This window comes from Euprymna scolopes, chromosome 6, assembly GCF_053919585.1.
Source record: "Euprymna scolopes isolate OS-2025 chromosome 6, ASM5391958v1, whole genome shotgun sequence".
Taxonomy (NCBI): domain Eukaryota; kingdom Metazoa; phylum Mollusca; class Cephalopoda; order Sepiida; family Sepiolidae; genus Euprymna; species Euprymna scolopes.
Window position 1 is genome coordinate 144,641,203 of NC_136487.1, and position 17,390 is coordinate 144,658,592.

The 17,390-nt window shown below is 32.5% G+C and overlaps 1 protein-coding gene and 1 non-coding gene across 2 annotated transcripts in view; both read right to left on the reverse strand.

The window, feature by feature from the left end:
* Positions 1-933: 933 nt before the first annotated feature.
* Trnaw-cca (transfer RNA tryptophan (anticodon CCA)) lies at positions 934-1,005 on the reverse strand. The gene has a single exon. It is a non-coding gene; the product is annotated as a tRNA-Trp (tRNA).
* A 14,367-nt stretch (positions 1,006-15,372) lies between these two features.
* The window catches only part of LOC145278026 (ammonium transporter Rh type B-like), a 132,242-nt gene continuing 130,224 nt past the window's right edge, over positions 15,373-17,390 (reverse strand). The window contains exon 10 of the mRNA XM_080130236.1: positions 15,373-15,911. Within this exon, the coding sequence (XP_079986362.1) occupies positions 15,772-15,911 (140 nt within the window). The 3' untranslated portion in view covers positions 15,373-15,771. The remainder of the gene's footprint in view (positions 15,912-17,390) is intronic.

Here is a 17,390-nt window from a genome sequence, read left to right on the forward strand (position 1 = left end):
ATTTCGTTGTTTGTATTTCAAAGTTTTTTCCAGGAAATTAAAGTTTGTTGTTTTTGTTATTGTTGTAGAAAAAATGTTTTTTTAAAATTTCTTTTCTACAACGGGGCCCTGAAATCACGTGACAGCCGCCGACATTGCTGCTGCTGATGATTTTGGCGAAAGGCCCTCAATTGGTTGTCGTCTGTCGCGCTGTTGCTACTGCTGATTTCGGTAGAGTCTATTAATTGCTGTTCGTTTGTAATGCTGTCGTTGTTGTTGTTGTTGTTTACTTGCTACTGCTGATTTTGGTAGAGTCTATTAATTGCTGGTCGTTTGTAATGCCGTCGTTGTTGTTGTTGTTGTTTACTTGCTACTGCTGATTTTGGTAGAGTCTATTAATTGCTGGTCGTTTGTAATGCCGTCGTTGTTGTTGTTGTTGATTAGCGGCCAAGCCGCGACAAATCGAAGAGAAACCGAGACATAGACATGCGAGTATTGTTTTTTTTTCTAAACCGTTTATTTGTAGTAAAAACAAACAAACAAAACAATATATGTATATATACTCAAGCTGAGATCGAAACCAAAACCTAATGACAATGAGGCAAGTACGATAACCATTAGGCCAGCTTTAAAACCTACTTATTCTTTATATAAAGAAGTTGACAGACAAAAATCTGATGCTCCCCAAGTACCAAATTTTCAATTTTGGCCCTTTAACAGCTCTTTTACCGGATGAAAACCACTTAAAACGTTTTCCACATAGCTGAATACCCTATATACCAAGTTTCAAGTCTGTAGGTTAAAAACTCATTGAGCATATAGGTTGAGAGTTGTCCTCGCACACACACACACACACACACACACACACACACACACACTCTCATAGATATATTAGATTGTTACTATTGTTTAAATAACACATTTATCTGTGTACAAACAAAAAAATAAGTCATATGACCCCGACGTGATTTGAACACGCAACCTTCTGATCTGGAGTCAGACGCGCTACCGTTGCGCCACAAGGCCAAGCGATATCTGACGTTCAGTTAAGAAGTAAAAAATTCTAACTACATCCGACTCTAGCTGCGCGTTCTCAATCGCCATAAATTTATTCAAATTCCCTTCGTTTCGTAAAGTCACTGTTGTCGCTTTTCTATCAAAACAACCGCATGGCTTTTTTGTCTGACAAGTGCGCGTGAGCGGAACCACAGATTCAATTACATTTTCTCCTTCTAATGATCTGTCACTTAGGAAGGCTACTAGTATACTGATTTACAACGACCCTGGTGTCTAACTCTGTCCCGTGGGGAGGCATAGTAAATAGGTACACTACTGGCCTTCGGGACAAGATCAAAGTGTAGTATCTGTTTTTTGTTCATCGTTGATTTTTTTCTGTATTTTTTAACATGAATAAAACATTTAATATCTCAAAGTGTAGTATCTGTTCTTCAGATGCTGCACTTCTATTTCTTGTTCTCTTTCGGTGGAGGAGAAATCCTTCGCGACTGAGACAATTTTTTATTTTTGTACCTTTTCTTTTCTCCACGTTAAAAAACGACCCTGGTAACTCTGTCCCGTGGGGAGGCATAGTAAATAGGTACACTACTACTGTGTCTCTGACATACATTAACTTTTTTTTGAATGGCTGATGAAATAGTAATTCTGGAAAATGAACCACTCTTTTTTAAAATTTGTTACTACGGTCGGTGGACACCATATCTATCTGCCCGTCTATCTATCCATCTACCAGTCCAAATTTAATTGAGCAATTTGTTTTCGAATCACCGCGTGAAAACACTCGCTATGCGCATCTACACATAAAAGACGTGATACTAGAAAACAACTGTCTGTGAATAATTTTATAAAAAAAAAAATACATGTTTTTATAGTGAATTTCTTCAGACGAAAAGAATAATAAACAAATAGCCGTATGAAAAACATGTCCATGTAGGTGTAAATATTTCAGATATCTTCTGTTTTAATAAAAAAGGACTTTATGAGAAACCTTAAAGATCGCGAATGCAAGAAAAATTCCGTATGAACATTATTTAATAATTTTAAACACACACACATATATATAAGGAATCATTTCGATTTAAAATCGATGGCGATTGTTTTTCAATGTCTGTTTTTTCAATAGATTTGTGCAGTTTACCAAACAAACAAACTATTGTACTTACCTGTTATGGAATAAAGTTCTCATAAAGAAAATCGCTTAATTAGATCGAGTATTTTTTTGCAGAGGAAAATCAAATTTTAATGAAATCGATCGTATCGTGGCCACCTTGCCTATTTCGCGGACGAGGAGGGGCGCCTTTAAACGAAAAAGTTATTAACAAGGACAAACTGAAAAAAAGGGACTAAAAAAAGACAAACTCTGTAAAATAAGTGAAAATAAAAAACAAACTAAAATATTTATCTAAGTATTTTTTCTGCCTACGTTTCAAAATAATCTCGTCAAACTTTCAGCGGTGATTGAAGTTCTCCCCGCCGCGTCATCCACGAATTAAGCAAGATGCCCACGATCGGTCTCATTAAAATTTTATTTTCCTCCGTAACAAAACAAAAAACAAAACTACTTGATCAAATCAAGCGATTTTTTAATTAAAACTTTATTTCATAACGATTACATACAATATAGTTCTTTTTCAATATCTTCATTTTTTAATGTCGTTGGTAAACTGCACAAGCACCAAATCGGTTTACTATTACGCATTAGTTGAACAAGTAAAATTACACGATATCGGGTCAAATTTGGTCGTCATATTGTTTTGATTTCGCTTATTCGGATAATGTAAACATACCGCAAGCGTGCTTTTCTTTTCACAAGTTAATATGCGTGATACTAAAGGGATTTTAAATCGAAATAATTTCCGTTTGCTTTTTTTTTTTTTTTTTTTAATGAATGGTTAGACAAAGTTTTTTTTCCCCTTAATGTTTTACTTGTTTATAAACTGTGAACAGCGTTTAACTGCCCTATGATGATCATCTCGTGTTTTTACGTGACAAGCAGCTTTAAGTAAAAACTAGCAGGCTGCCCGGCGTTGCCCAGTCGTAAGAGACGCCGAAATGATATTTTAATTAATGCAGATTAAGTATTATTATTATTATTATAGAGACAATTCGCTATCGATTATTATATTGAACGTAATATTTGGTAGTATGATCCAAGCTGAAATATATATATATATAGATAATGATTTGGTTGCCCTTAGCTAGAATCGAAACTAAAGCATACAACTTCTCAACCCTAATTCCTTAGCGTCTGAGCCACGCCCAAATATATAATTATAAATTCACCTGTCATTTTTTTTTTGTAAAGATAGAATTACCCCATGGTCGAAGACACGATTCAAGGAAGCAAAGACGCCGGGACGACCCACAAATTTTTATTATATCGATTATGAATTTGAATTATAAAGACTTTTTTCTCGCATAGTTTCACGGCTACCGAGAGAGTAGGCCAGTGAACATGACAATGTGACGTCATTTCATGATCAACATGGAGGTATAGAAAGTTTTCGGTGTTCAATCAAGTGGCCATGAAAATATTTTTCGTTGCTTTAGATTGTGCATGTTTTTATTCTCCTAAACAAGAAAAAAAAACCAATTCTCCATTTGGATAATTACAATAATTTTACTCTAACAAAATATAACAGTGGGTTGTTTTTGAATTTTTATATCTATCGAAGGAAATCTAATATTTCATTTTATTTATTTTTTAAACTGCAAATCAAACAATTTTTATGAGGCTATTTTTCAGTCCTTTCTTTTAATAATAAATAAAACTTTTCATTGAGTATTTCCAAATATTTTAAAGTTAGCATTTTTCACGGCAGCTTTTTTTTCTTTTCTTTTTTTTTTTTTTTTTTTAAACTAAAAGAATTGCTGAATTCAATATTTTAACACCGGCCGTAATTTATTTGCTGTAAATATATTTAAAAGTTTATTTTATAACATTTTATCTGAAAATAATTTATATGACTGAAATAGGAAATAAAAAAGGAAAATTTCTATTCTCTCGAACGCATTCACTTTATTCTTTAAATGTTTTATTCTCTCAAGCACTTTATTCATACGAACACAAATTCAACGTAAAAATTCATGAACTAATCAGTTTTTATTTTTAGTTCATATCAAAACTTTAATTGAGAGTACATTAAATTCTAGTTAACATTTTCTTGTGTTTATCTTATAAATATCGTTTGGTATTTCTGTCGTGTACTTACCGTGCAGAAATGTTATTTAGAAAGCCATTCTTAATAGAGGCTTTCTACCTATTCTGTACTTTCACCTAACAATCGAATGAAAAAGAAGATACCATAAAATTTAACTTAAAAATCCTATCTAAAATATAGCACGGTGCGTACACTGTACAAGCACCATTATTATAACAATATTAATAAAAAAAGGTACTTCACGGGGAACGTGGATCCTGCGTAAACGGTTTTTAATTTAATGGTTGCTCCCTAAAAAGCGCATACGCAAAAGGTTTTCATTGGTTTATTTAATCACAAAAACATTTTTGAAGGGACTATTTGAGGCAAAAGAAAAAGGCCAAAAGCATTATTTGAATATGTATGAAAAAATAATGTAATAAAAAATATAAAAATAGTTAGTGCGGGAAATATAATAAAAATAAAATGAAATGAAAATAAAATAAAAAAAAAAGTACGAAATAAAAGTATGAATCAAATTGAATTAAAAACAAAAAGAATCGAAAAATAAAATAAATACACGCCCGATTACAAAAAAAAAAAAAAAAAAAAAAAAAAAAATTAAAACCCGTTTACGCAGGGTCCATGTTTCCCGTGAAGTGCAAAAAAACAAAAACAAAACAACAACAAAAAAAAAACACTGTAGATGGCCTCGACTGGTGCCACACCAACTAGTTGTGAAGGGCCAGGGAGGATGAAAAGTGCGAGGTGGGAGAGTACTAACCAGATCTCCACTGGAAGTGTGCAGTCCAATCTGGTACATTGAGGAGGCATTTTGTTTCCCCGAACCCCAGGAAACACCAATGGCCGATGCCAACGAGAAATCGATGGCAAACGGCTGTTGCGTAACGTGCAATCATCTGCATGAGTGGTCAAGAGGTGGAGAACATTGAAAATTTAGGAAGACTTGTTGTCACGCGCTCTCCAGCGAATACCACAGGTTACTGCCAGTGAGCGATCATTGATGATGACCAGTGAGACAACTCCCAGTGAGTGAAATAATGACAATAATAATAATGATGATGATAATAATAATAATAATAGTAATAGTAATGATAATTATCTATATATTAATATGCTTGTCCGTACGGTGTCACGTCATCATCATCGCAAACATTAATTAATGTTTGCGATGATGATGACGCGTTTCATTAATTAATGTGAATTATCTCCCTTTATTGTTCAATCTTTATTAGTTAAAAATCATTGAACCCTTTTATTTCCCAAAACTTCTCGAAAAAAAAAAAAAAAAAAATATATATATATGAACTGTCTATTTATGGTTCCGGATTATTTTAAAGACAATTATGCATAGAAGGTATCGTTCCACAGTTTAAATAGTATAGTATTTTACTTACATTTTTAACGATATCTTCTGTAGTACGAAACGCTTATTCTATTTTATTCAGTAATAAATATATTTTTTACATGTAACGCTACGAGTTCGTTTTTTTTTTTTAAATTTACTTTTGAGTGAGCCTTACATAACAAAAATGTTTAGAAATACATGTTACAAAAGTCAAGAATAACTTTATTAAATAAATCACCAAAGTCACCATTCGCAAATACACTGAGTAACACAGTCAAAACATTTTACGTCTTGTTCTGTTTTGTTTTGCTTTTCGGCATATCAATCCTTTTTCGTGTTATTTAATGCCGAATCGAGTAATTTTGTAACATTTATACAACTTCACGTTGTTTACATAGTTATTACTTATGGTTTGTTCGTTTTATTTTGCTTCTTTTACAGGCATTCATCATCATCTAATGCCCACCGACATAATACTATAAAAAATGGACTCAACAATTTTTTTTTAATATGAAATAAAACAGTGTTTCATTACTTACGATTTAATTTATTTAAAGAAATATTTATTTCCTATTTAAAGATTTTCAGTATATCTTATTTAACTAAAGAATTTTTCCATTATTTTTATTACATTGTTAGGTGAAGTTTCAGAATAGTTACCCCCCCTCCCCATATTAAGAATGGCTTTTAGCATGATTCTTACAATAGCGGTATCAAAGATTTCTTTTCCTTATTTTAAAACAAATTATTAAAAAAAAAAAAAAGACCATTAAATTTTTTTTTCATTAAATCGCTATTTAGGTGAAGGTTCAAAATAGTTAACCCTTCTCCCGATGACCGTTTTTTATATGCAGTAAAATAATTTGTTTCAATAATTATGGTTTAAATAAATATTTATTCCTTATTAAAAGATTTACAGTATATTTTATTTAATTGAAATCTATATCAATAATTCGACTTAAAAAATATTTGAATTTCCAAATCTTCATTGAATAAAATTCAAAATAAATAAATAAGCAATCGTCAACTTTTACATATGCAATAGACTTTTCTAACTTCATTATAAGCTATAAAAGTCAACCAAGAGCTGCTCAATATTCTGGCTTAATGGATCATTTAGCAAGGAATGAAGATGGTTATTCTGGTGTACCAATTATTCTAGCATCTACATTTACAGGAAGTCATAGGAATCTACAACAGCTTTATCAAGATGCAATGGCAGTTTTCTGTGACCTATTCATTACTTACACGTGTAATCCAAAATGTCCTGAAATATTAAACAACTTGGGGTCATCGGAACTTTTACAAAATCGATGTCAACAATGTCACACAGTTTTTTAAAATTCAGTTTGACTCCCAAGAACCTGCTGACTGACCACTATTCTCCCTCCAAGCCGCTGATCAATGTCCCTGTCACCGCCTCAATCATCACCAGCACTTCCTGCCAATATCAATAGCATCAGTTACGATCGCATTGACCTTCAATAAAAGTTTAAACTAAAGTTCTTTGTTTGTTCTACTTGCTTCCATACATTCATTTTTGTAATATAACAATAAGGAATTTCTTACTGATGTGTTTTAAAAGATTTTAACTACCGTGGAATTTCCACGGGTCCTGCTAGTCATAATTAATATTATCATTATTACTATCATTACTATTATTATGATAATGATAATAATAATGATAATAATAATAATAATGTCCCCTCCCAAACTTACCACCATCCTGATTTAATATCGTATATGTTTATATTTTCTTAGTTTTTAACCAATGTTCACGTTATAGTATGTTTGTCTTTTATTAGTTATGTGAATTTCATTTCCATATTCATGTATTCTGCACTGATATGAAAATGAAGACTATAGAGGAGTATAGAATTCCTAACCATGTAACTGACGAAAATACGCTACACGTTTTGATGAAAAACATGGGAAAAAATGAACATAGAAGAACAGAAAACCAAAACTTTAAATAACTATTACTTTTAATCCACAAATTAAATTTAAATATTTTAACATGTAATCTTGTGGAAAAATCCAGTTCCCCAATTAGTGCACTCTGGATAAAAATAAAAATTGTCTCAGTCATTAAGGATTTCTCATCCACCAGCCGAGGACATAAAATGGTGAATTGTAGCAGCAGAACAGATACTACACTGTTATCTTGTCCCGAAGGCCAAGAATTGTTTGTGTCTTATGTTTCTTTAATTGTTTGTTCCCCAAATTCATAATTCAGTTTTATCAATATTAGATTGTATATTGCTTTAAAATTACGTAATTTTACATAGATAATATTTATATTTTATATTGATTAAAGTTCAGTTTCATTATTAATCGAATTGGGTTCTTTTTTTTCTTAATGTTTTAATGCTCTTTTTAAAAATGCCGTCATATAGTATCGACAGTAACAGTTCGACAAATCTTACCTACATTGCCTGAAGGTATTTTTCAGTTAACAGGCCTTTTATATCTCGGTGGCCGTGATAGCTTTCAACCTATATGCTTCTTGTATCCAGCTTCACTCACTAACTACCGTTTCGTAAGTTTCATCGTATATTTTAATAATACAACTTCGCCCCGAGTACGTGGAAAACGAGCCCCCTGTAGTCAGTGGGTGGTGACTCGTGATGCCTTTAGAATGGGATCCTGGTGCGAGACGAAGTTAAAACTTGAACCCAGTACAGAAACACAAGATTTATTGACCCCTAATGAACGAAAACATTGGTTTCACGGAAATATATTTACCAGTTTATATTAAGAATATTTCATCATGTAGTTGACGTCCAGTTCTCTGGTCAACACCGGTCCCTGGCTTCGGATCAGTCAATACAATATGGGAGAAATCCAATTCGGTCGAGGAAGACGCCAGTTTTCCTGGCGTTCCGAGAACAGAGCCAAAGTTGACAACACCGCATCAACTACAAGAGAAATTCTCCCCTGATAAGATTAGAAACGACCAAGTATTAATGGCTACATGGTTGTGGTCGCGTACAAGAATTGCACGGACATTATTGGTGCTCTAACTTATAGCGAAGAAGCGACTATTACACGTCGCTACTAGTGCATCCTTTTGAACAAGGCGTAATTCAGCGTTCGCTTGGCTTCTATCCTTATCAGATATTATGTAGATTAAGCTTCCGCTTCTTTGCTCATAAAAGTACATCAGCATATGTGAATATTCAAGCATGATGGGCACACGTACGTTCATTATGTAGAATACTGTAACGACACATTTCCTATCTTGAAAGAAAGAACACACAAAAACAGTTTTTGATTTTTATTTAAAGCAGAATAAAAGAAAAAAATAAATACAATTTTTTTTTAAAAATTGATAAAGAAGCAAAATACATTGTAGTTCTTTTCCTGAAATTGTTGCTTTTTATCAAAAAAGAAACTCATCAGGTTGAGGCGTTGTTCATTAGGGTGGGCGATATTTACCTTGACTTTCGACCTGCAATACTCTAATTAAAAGCTACTTTATTTTAGCTACATTTCTTTTGTCTATTTTTATCTTAAAATTATCTTGGATCGAAACATTGTAGCCTTGAAACTATCTTGATAGCTATTAGAAATAGATTGGGATTATACATTCCAAAGGAGCTAGCATATCGGTTGTTTGGAAATTAGATAGTATTGCATCGATATATTTTATGTCTATACAAGTCTATGAGCACTTAGTTTCTGAGTTATAAGCTATTGAAACAATTATCGATGAATATTCTTTATTATAAACATTTAACAAATACAATGTGTATCATAATGAATTATTATTTTTACATATGGGATATACAAGCACTATTTTTGTGACAAAATCACTGGCAAAAAAAGAAAATAGTCTTGTGTAACCACGTGCACCAACAAATTATGACAGTGACAAAAAAGCAATTATAAAAGCCATAGGGCTCCGAAGAAAGATTTGAGCGTCATGATCGGAGGTGGCTTCTTAGATAGTCAGCATCGGACAATCGGTCGGAATCCTATTAATATTAACCTTTATTTCAAGTAACATAATAACAAATTCCTCACATAATAAGTGAGATAATACCAAATGCAGCCAAATTAATGTGATCACCATAAGTCAAAGACTCTGCAGAAGAAGTGGATCACAAATGAAATTAAACTAGTAATTGAGTACGATTACAAAAGCTGCCTCTTACACAGAAATACTGCATATGTGTGTATATGCGTGTGTGTGTGTGTGTGTGTGTGTGTGTGTGTATGCGTTTTCCTTAAAACAAATATACGTTTACAATGTACACTTTCAATAAGGCAATCTTAAAATTGCAACGGTTTATTAAGCTAAATGAAAAGGGATTTACACTTTCAGAGCATATATAACTTTATTAAACATTTCAAAATCACAGGAATAAACACTTAATTCGCATTCATATCGTTTAAATTACCGCGGCGCATTAGTTTAAAAGATATTAATGTGATTTTGAAAATCTTAATAAAGTTATGTGGTTATACAGCCTTTGATTCCTTACTGTAGATCCTCTGAAACGTTTGCGTTTAATAAAAAGTGCTCGATGAGTGAACAGTGCGTGTTTTATAATATGGTCATTTATACGAATATTATTAGCTACATATATGCATACATGTTTATATAGCGATCTCTAGTTAGAGATCACCATAGCATCATATCAGATCGAAAGCACATTTTTCCTGTATAGAAAAAGGTTTGAGCCCATTAGTATGACTGTCGATCTGCTAGTCTGATGACGTGGTGGTCTCTGACTAAAGATCGTCACAGAAACATGTATGCAGATATGTAGCTAATTTTTGTCTAAATAAAGATTATATATATAATTCTGAAGTTGTCGCATCAATTTTTCAAACACCTTTTATAGAGAAAATATATTGTTTAAAATATAAGTATACTTATCTAGTCTAATCAAACAGGTTCATATATATATATAGAATAATGGGAATAGCATTCCGACAAAATAGAGATATAAAAAGAAACAGACCGAGTTATGTATTCGTTAACGTTTCGTCTTTACTTCTCGAAATAAAGACGAAACGTTGACGAACACATAACTTGTTTTGTTCCTTTTTATTTCTCTCTCTCACACACACATATATATATATATATATATATATATATATATATATAGACAAATATTATTGAATAGCACGGAATTATTCTGTTTTACAATTTTTCTTTTTATCTTCTCCAATCTCCGAATAGTTCTTTTTGTGTTTTTCTCGAAATTGTATATGTTGGATCCATAATCGGGAGCGCTTTCGACAGAAGTACTTCTATCATCCTCAGGCATATTGTAGAAATAAATGTAGGGATTGTTTTTTTTAAAAATTTACTTATATATATATATATATATATATATATATATATATATATATATATATTCCTAGTCACGTGGTAATTTGTTACAAGTTAAGTGGGCGAATTTTTTTTTTTTTTTTGCATATATTAAGCAGATTTATATTTTATATATTATATTTTATATATGTGTGTTTTTATATATAAAACAAGTGTTAGTAAATAATCAATTCCCTAACTCTCTTGTAGATAAAGAAATAAAATTAGCCATTAGTAATTTGAATCAGATTAGTAATATTCAAGAAAATTATCAACCTGTTAATATATATTACCGTAACCAGTTACACAAGAATTAAAAAATCGATGAGAGTATTCTTAAAAATATAATCCGTTGATATGTGGCTCCCAATAATAGTAAAAAATAAAATTTATAATATATTATAAAAAAAATACAGACAACAAGCCTTGTAATGAAAAACAACATTTCGCAAACAAATGACCTGTTGGAAAGGACCAATGTAGTTTACAAATTTAGCTGCCCAATAGGAGAGTGTATCTCCAATATTAGTGACTACGTTGGTTCAACAACTAACACATTGTCGCGAAGATTGACTCTCCACCTCTCTGAATCTAGCTCCATATCACATTTGAAGGGACATGGCTGCCAACATTCGGAATTTCGAAAAATTATGGTAGAAAATACAAGAGTATTGCAGAGTGAGAGAAATGTAAACAGGCTAAAAATACTCGAAGCATTGTACATTAAAACAAAGAAGCGTCAAATAAATAATAATTATGAGTGCAGCCGGAACATTTTGAAAGGTTTGGGATAAATGTTTAATAATGTATATATGTGTTTGTATATATAAATCTGTTTAATATATGCAAAAAAAAACAAAAAAACATTCGCCCATTTAACTTGTAACAAATTACCACGTGACTAGGAAATACTTTATATATATATATATATATATATATATATATATATATATATATATATATATATATAAATAAATTAAAAAAACAAAACAATCCCTACATTTATTTCTACAATATGCCTGAGGATGATAGAAGTACTTCTGTCGAAAGCGCTCGCGATTATGGATCCAACATATACAATTTCGAGAAAAACACAAAAAGGACTATTCGGAGATTGGAGAAGATAAAAAGGAAAATTGTAAAACAGAATAATTCCGTGCTATTCAATAATATTTGTCTAAATGAGAAAATGCTGCCTAAATATACACTATATATATATATATATATATATATATATATATAGTAATAACAAACAGTTGGCAGTGATCATTGCATTTTATATACATATCTACACAAATCTGCCATTTTTTTCATACTTTCTTTTACTTCTAATATTGACCTGTTTTCGCCCATCATTGTTAGTTTTAAGAAAATATGAAATAAATTATGCGATTTCGTTGCTTTAAATATATTTGCTGTCTATTATATCCACCGATCAGGTTTCACATCTTAAGAGCTGTAAGGCAGTAAAACCGCTGTTTCTGAATTATATAATTATTTCCAGTCAAACAACGTCGCAGCTTACAAGAGCCATGACAGCGAACAAACCGAATATCCCAAACTCAAGTTTAGCTCTTATTTGGGCTCAAATGAGGGCGAAAATCGAATCTGGCACTTCTGGGTTCTTAGTTGTCATGACTCTTGTGAGCTGCGACGTTGTTTGATCGTGAAAATAATTATATAATCTTTCTATCTTTTCTTTCTCTCTCTATCCAAAACGAAACGAAATTCCCATGAATGATGTTTTTTCCAAAAACATTCGATCTGTGGAAGAAGATACGAGACTGTTTCCCACCCGATTACAGCATGTTCTTTTAAAGTCTCATGTAAATAAATACTTGATGAGCTGCCCTCTTAGATAATCAATTCCTTTAAAGTAATCTTCTGCCCATTCCACCTATTTCCGATCCTTATTCTTGAGTGGCTCCGGGTATTGATCAGTAGTGACCCATGAGTAAAAAGAAATGTGGTATATAATTTTGGATTTGTGTAGGGGGTTTCTTGATATAAAAAGCCAAGTGAAGAGAACTTAAAAAAAAAAAAAATTGAAAAAAAAAAAAAACATTTAACTGATGTCGCTGATTGATTTAATTTTCTTTTCTAGGTTTATATCTGGAGTTTATAAGTGTTCTACAGAATTATGTTATGAAACAAAATATACTAAATGTATCTTGGAAAGAATTAAACATTAAGACGGAAATATATTTATATTCCATGAATTATAACTACGTTTACGCAGGCAAATATATTATTATTACCTGGACGATAGAAAGAGAAAGATCTCGAAGACAGAAGAAAAATAATAACATGTAATTTATACGGATCAGTATAATAACTATCGGGACCTGTGGAAATTCCACAACAGCATATATCATATGCAATATATTGCTGCTGGGCATTCTATGGACATCCAGCGTGATTGGTGACCTCGCGTTAATATTGTAGCCCTTTTGTTAAAACTATAAGTGTTTATCTAAGTAATCTGGTTAATGTAGTGTCAAAATATATCTGGTTATTACGGTTTATCTCCAATATCTTTATAGAAGTCTGTGACATATTTCCATTGTATGGACGCCTGGTGCGAATGGAAATCAATATATCATTATACCATCTTTAAGCAGAACAGATACAACCCTTGGATCCTACCCAGAGGATAAAAAAAGTGGTATATTTTAGTTTCACGTACGACCCAAAAGCGATATGATTTTCTTTTTAGAATGCATCTTCGATGATCGGGAGATCCTAATTATTAAATAGAACAATATAAGATAACACACCACGAACATTAAATTAGTATATTTATGTACTAATTTAATGTTCGTAGTATCTTATCACCTTCTATCGTTCTTTTTTTTAATAAATAAGAGTACTCGATCGAATAATTTATAATCTGGAAACCGTGACACACGTACGTACGTTAAAGGTGCTATAGTATTGATATAAAGATTGACCTTAAAATAATTGCAGACAATTAGAATATCTTTCAAAATGTATAAAATATATATTATAATGTAAAGATTTTGATAATGTACATATGAAGACGTTATTAATTCCAGTCTTATTTAGGTTCTCGATTTAGCCAAGAAAGCTGGACGCGTGACTTACTTGGAAGCATCCATGCTAGTTTCAGGATATACAAAAATACGTCTGCAAACCTAGCACATACCGTACGAAAGGCCTTGTCTATATTAAGCAAGTATGCGTGTCTATATGTCTGTTTTAGTGTGTGTGTGCCCAGAATTGATCCGCGGAAATAGTATGGTGACCTTTCCGACTTTGTCTTTGATAGACACTTTTGTAACGCAGTCTGCATCTACTATTAAATAACGCCTCCCGTGCCGAGTCAGCATTTGTGGGCGTGACGCCAGAGAATGGGATGCACATATAGGCATAAAGATCGGAAAGAAGAGAAGAAGCAAAGAGAATAAAAAGAAAAAGACACATGGTGTATCGAGAGCCGGCTGTGTCTGGTGCCGTGCATTGGAAGCCAGCCGACGTGGCGCTCAGAGAGAATAACAACGTTGCATTTTGGACGGAAATAAAGTAAAAAAAAAAAAAAAAAAAAAATCGTAACAAAATTATTGATTCCTGAGGAAGAGATAATTGTCATTAAGGTTCAAGAGAAAGCCATCAGTCAGTATCGGTGAGAAATAGCTAGTAAACGGTTGGTGCGAGATGATCGAGTGGGTTTCAGTTATGATGGAAAGAAAAGGAGCTGAATAGAATATCTGGGTATATTATCTCTCACCTAGACAACAGGGGAAACCATATGTTCTTACCAGTGAAAGGTTTCTAGTCACGACTCGTATGAACATTCCCATTGATTTGTTTACATACAGAGAGAGATGGGGTTGAACTAATACATACAAATGGATGACGTCTAAAGCTGAGTTAATCAACGTTTGTTTGAATGAGATTTTTTCTTATATATTTTCCTCGCACAAAATACATGTTAAATAACACAAAATGCACAATCACACAAAATACATGTTAAAATATTCATTAATTTGAGAATTAAGGTAATCTCTTAATTATTGTAATTGACTGTAATTTGCAATTAACTCACCAAGTAATATATTTCTAAATTTCCCACTGTTGATATTTTGATCGTTGCTAATTTTTTATACAGTGTCTATCCATCTTTACATATGTCTGTTTCTAATTGTCTTTCTTTGGTTATTAACAGCCACGGGTAATACAGCTAACTATAAGATAGAGATTTGGTATAGTCTATTATAAACAATACGAAATGACCCATAATAAAGGGAGAGAAAGAGAGGAGAAGGAGAAGAAAGAGGGAGGGATATATTGAACTGAAAGGTGAATGTTAGGTTTAGTTTTTTTTTTTATATAAAACAAAAATTAACTCGTTTTGCAAACTTACTTTTCCCTAATTCAAACAATCTTATCCGAGCTCGACGGATGACCCGACTGGTCACATTTTCTATATTATGTATAATAACGCAATCTGACATTGTCATCTACATTTCAATGTTGCATTAATATGAAGGAATTAATTTAAAGATTACAACAATTGTGCCAGGTCAGGATATATAATAAATAATTTTATTGCATGTTTATTTAAGAAAAGGCGTTTAACTTTAATAAAAAAAAAAAAAAAAAAAAAAAAAATGGAAGACATTGTATTTTAGAAAATTAATACTGGCTTCTTGTAAAGTATAAAACAAAGAAATAAGCCCATTGCAATGGCCCTCGAATTTTGAATATTTTTGGTATGCTACGCCCGCATTTTTTTTTCTGGCCAGCATGTTGTTGCTTATTCATTTCGTCAATATGTATCTTTTGGTTGTGAACATTTTATTTTAAAGTTCAGATTCCATTGACGAGGCGGGAGGAAAGAAAAAAACAAAAAAACATTAAAAAAAAAAATAGTGTCAGACGATGAGGCAGTTTTGCTGCTGTTTTTTGTTTGCTGTTTTCTTTTATGCGCATGTTGTTACCATAGATTGGTTTACGGTGCCCTCAGCTTCCTCATCCTCGGGGACGTGCCAGAACTTCTCATCTTCGAAGATCTCGTTGCCACGGGGTTCATCAAGTATCTTCACGTATTTTAGGATGACCCCTGAAAAAATAATAAATAAATGGTTTACACGAATAAAAAATATAATACAGCAAGTTTCCGAGTTACAATGGTCACGATTTACGCCAATTCGTAGTTACATTGTAATTAAAAAAAAAAAAAAATCTGTAAGATACAAACAGAGAGAGGGAGAGGGGGGGGGCGTAAAAATATACTTCCCATACCTTAAACACTCTCCACTTTCAGATTACAACGATTTATAGTTACTAGCAAGACCCGTGGAAATTCCACAGAGGACTCATTCATATCCAATTGATATTGGCATTCCGTGGATATTCAGCATAAATGGAGATGCCCTGATATTATAGTAGCTATTTTGTTAAAACTGCCAAAGTATTTATCTAAGCTAGCATGGACGCCCGGCATAGCCCGGTCGTAAAATACGCTTAAGTATGATATTTTAATTTATGCAGAATTCTTATATATTATTATAATAATAAATTGTCTATCGATTCTTATATATTATAAAGTTGTGATTACAAAAAAAAAAAAAATATATATATATTTATGACTTGAGTGCATCAGCTTGAATCGAAACCGAAATTTGAAGAATTCATGATAAAATTATTCATAACAAGAAAGTGAAGATCATAACAATTAAACGACAGTCACTCGGAAGAAAAAAAATGTAAGCGTGACACATAAAATAATACACACGCTACCGTATTACTATATAATTATCATAATTCTAGGTACTTTCGAAGTGCGACACAGATTTAACGGCCTATATGTAACACGATGTAGCTTTAATATAACTTAATATCAGGTTGACAAGAAAGTTCTTGCGGTTATTAACGTTAAATTCAGATGAACATATCTGTTCAAACAAAAATCTATTGATCGAAATAAGCACCATCAGAATCAACACATTTTGCCAACGAAAAACAAGTGTATTTATGCCAGTAACATAAATCTTGGGTTCTGGTGGCGATGAAGTCGCTGAAGACGTTTTTGATATCGCTTAGGTTTTTGAAGCTTTTCTCACGCAGGAAATTGTCGAGATGCTTAGTAGTAGTCATTAGGTGAGAGATCAGAAGAGTATGGCGAAGGAGGCAGTGTTTCGTAGCTCAATTCGTTCAAACTCTGTAGGGTCGGCTTAGTAACATGTGGACGGGCATTGTCGTGGAGGGGAATCTGGTCTTTTCTGTCGAGTAATGCTGGGTGCTGTTGTCGAAGTTTCTAATGCATTTCATCCATTTATTGACAGTATTTTTCTGCCGTAATGGTTTCGCCTGCATTAAAAAAAACCCGTAATGAATGAGACCGGTTGCAGATCACCAAACACTCAGCATGACCTTCTTTTTGTGCAACTCTGGCTTCGGGAAGTGTCGTAGAGCTTCGTCGGCGTTTAACTACTGAGCTGAGCGTCGCCGGTTGTCGTAAAGAATCCACTTTCCATCGTAAGTCACAACCCGATCGAGAAACGGGTCGTTCTTGTTGCGTAAAAGAAAGGACGATGAG